This window comes from Enhydra lutris, unplaced genomic scaffold, assembly GCF_002288905.1.
Source record: "Enhydra lutris kenyoni isolate GAN:26980312 unplaced genomic scaffold, ASM228890v2 scaffoldscaffold16, whole genome shotgun sequence".
Lineage (NCBI taxonomy): Eukaryota > Metazoa > Chordata > Mammalia > Carnivora > Mustelidae > Enhydra > Enhydra lutris.
Genome location: NW_019154100.1, coordinates 17735839 through 17741838, shown reverse-complemented (window position 1 = coordinate 17741838; position 6000 = coordinate 17735839). Strand labels below are relative to the sequence as shown.

The 6000-nt window shown below is 45.8% G+C and overlaps 1 protein-coding gene across 1 annotated transcript in view; it reads left to right on the top strand.

Annotated features, from left to right (window-relative positions):
- Positions 1–2096: 2096 nt before the first annotated feature.
- The window catches only part of LOC111147336 (isoprenoid synthase domain containing), a 323058-nt gene continuing 319154 nt past the window's right edge, over positions 2097–6000 (top strand). Inside the window, exon 1 of the mRNA XM_022503328.1 lies at positions 2097–2347. Coding sequence (XP_022359036.1) covers positions 2097–2347 — 251 coding nt within the window. The remainder of the gene's footprint in view (positions 2348–6000) is intronic.

The window sequence follows — 6000 nt, the reverse complement described above, 5'->3', positions numbered from 1 at the left end:
GTGTCTGCCTTCGGCTCAGGTCATAATCCCAGGGTTCTGGGATGGAGCCCCACATTGTGCTCCCTGCTCAGCCGGGAGTTTGCTTCTCCCTCTCTCCCTCTGTGATTTCTCTCTCTCTCCCTCTCTCCAATAAATAAATGAATCTTTAAAAAAATGAAAAATAGCTTTTAATGCCACTATTAGATTAAGAAGGGAAGCTAAAATTAATATTAATAGAAACAATTATTTGATTTGCATTTCCTCCTCTGTATAGATTCCTTTATTCATTTACCCATTCAGTTCGTCAACAGGCCTTGAGTGTCTAGTATAAGCCAGACACAGGTGTGGTGGTGGTGCTACCAAGTTAAGTGTATTATGAAGCTTATTTTTCAGTTAAGAGTCAGTGCTATGATAAACTGCAATTATAATGGAGCTAAACACTATAATAAAAGTACTTTCTTGTTACTTTTTATTGAAAGTACTTCTATATTGAAACTTGTGTACTGAAAATACAAGTGTACCGAATGTATTAAAAACATGTTCAGGGGCGCCTGGGTGGCTCAGTGGGTTGAGCCTCTGCTTTCGGCTCAGGTCATGATCTCAGGGTCCTGGGATCCAGCCCAGCATTGGGCTCTCTGCTCAGCGGGGAGCCTGCTTCCCCCTCTTCCTACCTCTCTGCCTACTTGTGATCTCTCTGTCAAATAAATAAAATCTTAAAAAAAAAACCCATGTTCGGTCACTGATAAATAAAAGAAAAATTATATTGTAATTTTGTTTGCTTTAACCGAAACTGGGGAAAATGGGTAAAAATACTGTTGGAATATTACAACCTGATAATATTTTCAGCACTTAAAAGATTCCTTTTTTTTAAACAACCTTACATTAACTATTTATAGGTGACGATTAAATTAGCAAATATTTAAAAATAAATATATTTCAATTATGATAAACTGACTCAATCAGCTCATTCAATACATATTTATTAAACTTTTTTTTTTTTTTTTTTTTTTTAATTCCAGGAGCTGAGCACAAAACCCAAACCAAAAAAGTAAGTATCCTACTCTCATGGAGTTTACATTCTAGGGACCTAAAACAATGGGCTCTGACATTACAAATACTCAACTAGATTTTTCTGGTAAACACGACCAGCAAGGACAGCACTCAATAAGGGCATATATGCTCCAGGCCTGGAATCCCTGAACTCCGCGTGCAAGGGCCTGAAGGCAGCTCTGCCATTAGGTGTGCAATTTTACACAAGTTATTTCAATACTACCACCTTTATCTTTCTCTGTAAAAAACAAAACCAAAACAAACAAAACCCCAGTAATAGTAGGGTTCTTCTGGGGATTAAATGAGCTCATGTGTGTGGGCTTGTTCAGCGATTTTTGGTATCACTGCTTTGACTCTGTGAGCCCATTAGAATTAGCTGGGGATCTTGAAAAACATGCTAACACTCCGGCCACACCGCGGACTAATTAAATCCCAGTCTCTGAGGGTGGGACCTAGGCGTCAGCACTTTCTGACCTCCCCAGATAGTTCCAGTTTGCAGACAAATTTGAGACCCGCGGCCGTCTGGTTTTAAGTAGATGTGGTTCATAATAACATTTGTCCATCCACCTGTCTTTCCTGAGGTGGACCCAGGAAACCTCACGAGCTTAAGTAAAGGTAGAAATTTCTCTGTCCCATCCCGTGACTTGAATGCAAATGTCTTTAAGGGGACAGGGGCTGGAGGGCGTCCCGACCTCTACAGCCTACGCATAGCTGTGAAGTGTCCTGGGACCCGCCAGTGTGTACCGAGGGCTGAGGCTTCCCCCTGAGGCGACTGCGGGGCCCGCCAGAGGAGCGAGGAGACGCGGAACTCAGGCCTGCCGGGGGCGCTGGGCTCGGAGCAGAGGTCGCGGACGCGACCAGAAGGAACCTGGCGGCTGGAGCGTCCCCTTCGGACACGCCGCAGCCTGCCCCTCGCGGCTCCCTCCGCTCTCACCGCTTTCCGTACGTGGGCGCCGTCCACTCTCACCCGCTCTTCCCCCTTCTACCCTCTGGCCCAGCCGCGGGCCCGAGCACTCGCCGGGCGCTTTGGCCCAGGTCCAGCCAGGCCTGCCGCGCCGCCCGCCGCCATGGAGCCCAGGCCCGCCGCACCGGGGCCTTGTCCCGGCGACTCCCGCGTCGCGGCGGCGGCGGCGGCGGCCCCGGCTTCTTCGCTGAACCCGGCCGAGGCCCGGGCCGAGCCAGGGCGCCGCGCTCCCAGCGTGGCTGCCGTGTTGCCGGCGGGGGGAAGCGGGGAGAGGATGGGCGTCCCCACCCCGAAGCAGTTCTGTCCCATCCTGGAGAGGCCGCTCATCAGCTACACCCTGCAGGCCTTGGAGAGGTAATGCGGCGCCAGGCGCGCCCCCGGTTCCCGGCCCGGCCTTCCACTCCCTCCTGGCCCGCCTAGGGCGGCCCGGGACACCTGCCCCTCGTGGTGCCTTCGCGCTGGCGCCTTCTCTCGGCGGACCGCGGGGCCGACTCCACCGGCTCTGTCCCGCCGACGCGGGCTCCGTGCTCGCTTGCACTTCAGAGATGGGCGGCTCTGCCCCTCGAACAGACCCGCAAACAAGCGGGGCTACCCCGCAGAGCCCTTTCTGGGCCGTGGCAGTTGTTGGCGGAGGGGGTGGGGGGAGCCCGGCTCGTGGAGCTGGACTAAGGTAGGAGAGCGTGGACTGGGACTAAGAGGCATTTAGTTTTGACAGTAGCCCCAGTGTGGCCTAATGACAAGCCCTTTGCGGAGTCTCTCCTGCCTGTTTGCCTCTTTCTCTCTCAAGCACTCCGTGCATGCGTGAATTGGAGTTTTACTTCTACATGTAGACGAAACTTTGTTTACTTTATCCATTCATGGGTAAACACCAGCTGAGGATCTCTTAGGGCCCTGTGTTGGTTACGAAGTGTTGAAGGTGGGCCGAGGGGCAGAATTTAATCCAAGCTTTTCAATGGTGTATGTGGATTTAAGGGAGCGAGATTCTGAAGTTAAGGCCAGTATATGCCCTATACAGTTACAAAATGCACTGACTTGTAGGGGAAATGGGGAGCGAATGGGGGTAGCGAGGATTAGGGGAGCCTCAGTGAGGTGAAAAGGGGGGCATGTTACTTATTTTTAACACCCAGTAATATGAATGAGCGTGCGGTGAGGCTGGAGGGGTAGAAATAGGGCAGTTTACAAGATCCACAGACGTGCTGGAAAAGGTGCTGAGACATCTTGAAGCCGGTGTGTTGTGATAGGATGTTAAACCTTGAAATGAAATAACCTTTGTAGCTCAAGAGAGATGACCTCTTTTAGCATATCATTTGGAGGTGGCTTTGATGAAGACTAAGCTGTTAAGTTGCTACTAATCAAAGGACAGTAGCCCATTTTACAGAAAAGATCTCCCTGCCCCACCATGCTGTACACACCACAGAAGCCCAAGGGCCTGAGTTGCTTTGTGTATGGTTATCTTCCTGAATGTTGGCGTTTGGAAAAAGGAAGCATGAAGAGTCCTAATCACCCTTGATTCAAGTAATCAGGCCTGTGGTTCCATCTGAAACCCAGGCAAACCCTGAAACAGCTCCAGATGCTTCCCCATTCTGTAGTCTACCTTTTCTCTACGTATGCATCATGTAACTACAGGATTGGATCCTAGACCTTGTGACAACATAGCTCATTATGTAGGTGGTATTACGGGACACAATGGGATCTGGCCCTCAGAATCTAACTGCTGAATTACCAGGTATAGCGAAATACAGTGTTTTTTACATTTAATTTTCCTTCCTGTGAAGGAAATTAGCATTATTAGCATGTTCGCATCTTCTGAGGGAGCCTGAGATAGGTGGTTACTGCAAAAATCTTTAAAAGTAAAAGAATTTTCTAGAAAGGCCTTATTTGTGGAAGATGGGGAATACGGGTTTTCTGTTAGTAACAGGAGTAATACAATTCTAATAGCAACTGCTTAAATCTCCATTTTGAAGTACTCTGGGGCGTTTTTTTGGTCACTGTTACAATGCCTGAACTTAAGAAATGCTTATATTTGGGTTGTGTTTCAGGAAGTTCTTGGAAAACTTGCATTACAGGGGTTTAGGTATGGGTGCTTCTGAGCCATTTCCTAAACGAAGGGCATTCTCTTGACTGCTAATAGACTTCCTAGAGCATGGTGCTAAAAACCCTGGGTTATTTCATCCCCCTGAATTATCCAGGTTCAAATAAGGAAAGGAAATGGAAGCATAAAATGTAAAATTCTTGCCTTTTGCTTTTTGGTGAAATTATGCGTGTTTGCCATTACTGTGGGGGGAAGAACAGCTCTCATTGTCCCAAATAAGAAAAGCTGTAATTGGGTATCACCACTGTGTGTCATTTGGTTTATTTTAGGACGGTGTCTGCGCTGTGAGTATGGGTTGTGTAGAATTTCATTTCAAATCTCCTTTGTCCTTTGTAAATTAAGATTTTCCTTTCTCAAACTTTTGCCATCTCACCAACAGAGGTTGTTGTGAGTCATCTTTATTTCTTCATTAATCTTGACTAAGAAAGATAGTGATCGAAAAATGACCCTTACGGTATGATCTGTCTTTCAGAATTTTGAGCCGGTGTAAAATTACAGTGTATGAGAGCTTTTGCCTCTGAAGTTTGGTCCACAGTTCTTCAGAGCCCAGAGTGCTAACCATTACACTATGGAACCGGTCCACAGTTCTTCATTTGGGATGGGGAAATGTGAAGAAATGTAGCTAGTTTTGGTTTTAGTTAAATGTTTAGATGGCATTATTTCCACTCTTGCATTTTCCCACCCAAAAAGACTACACAAGGGAAAATGAATGTAAGAGGTGCTGGAGTCGATAAAAGATGACAACAAAATGTTAGAAGAACAGCATGGTAATCAATCAGACTGACCAGTCCTAAAAAAGTGGGAACAGTCCCGAAGAAGCATGTTGGTTGAAATCCCAGGATCTTGGAAAGGTTCAGCAATTAGGGGTACAGGATACTTCTGAAGGTGAGGTGGACAGCTAAAAAAATCCCCCAAACCCAAAAACCCCAACTGGTTGAAACCTTTGAAAGAAGCATTTAAACTCCTAGATTGCTGTCAAAATCATGGAGGTTTATTCTCTGACTCCGCACAGCCAATGGCTGAGTAAGGGGTTCCATGGCCATAGAGGAATTAAGAGCAAGATTCCTATGTGGAATGGTAAGATCCTTAACGTCTAAGGTTAGCTCAAGGGAGTTTCTTCTCAAACAACATGGTATATATTAAAGTACCTGTTCTTCAGTCACTGAAAAGAACTCTTTTTGCCCCCATTGTACTAACAAGAATCTGAGGTCAAGAGTCCTACGCCCTTATCTAACTATTGATTTGTGAGCAGAGTTTCTGAAAGAATTACTGGTTTAAGAAAACTTAGGTGACAATGGTGTTGGAGGCTTAAAGCTCTGACAGTTAAATTGTAAAATACACTCAAAATTGATCTTCTCAATTATTTTACTATCTAAAAAATGTATTCCCAGGTCTTAGGTAGAAAGTAAAAATTCCTCCTGGCAATCTTACTTCTGTTTTCAAATAATTAAAGAAAGAAACTCTCATTCAGAGTGGTGAGTTAACCTAAACATAGCAGAATGAATAAAATGACAACTCTAAGAAAAGCGAGCTAATGAGACAAACTTGGGCTTTTGCTGCTTAAGATTCATGGTGGAGGTAGGCTGGGAGTGGGAGTTCCTCTGCTGATACATTTGAACAAGGTCTCTCATAGCCCCTCTCTGTAGTTGGTGAGGTTACTTGTTTCCTGAGATAGGAGAACACTGCCCAAGAGGACTTGTTCCTTGATACCAGTTCAGTGCACATCAAAACATTATAATAAACTGGCAGCCCATATAAATCTAATGGAAGAAAATGGGCTGTCCCACTAATAAAAAAACACTGCAGATTTTTGATAGTAATGCGTATCATTGTATATTAACATGTTGGCCTTCTATTTCCGGTTTGTCTCCTTTAGTTTGGCTAATGTGCATTAGTCAACATAAGTGTGGTAACA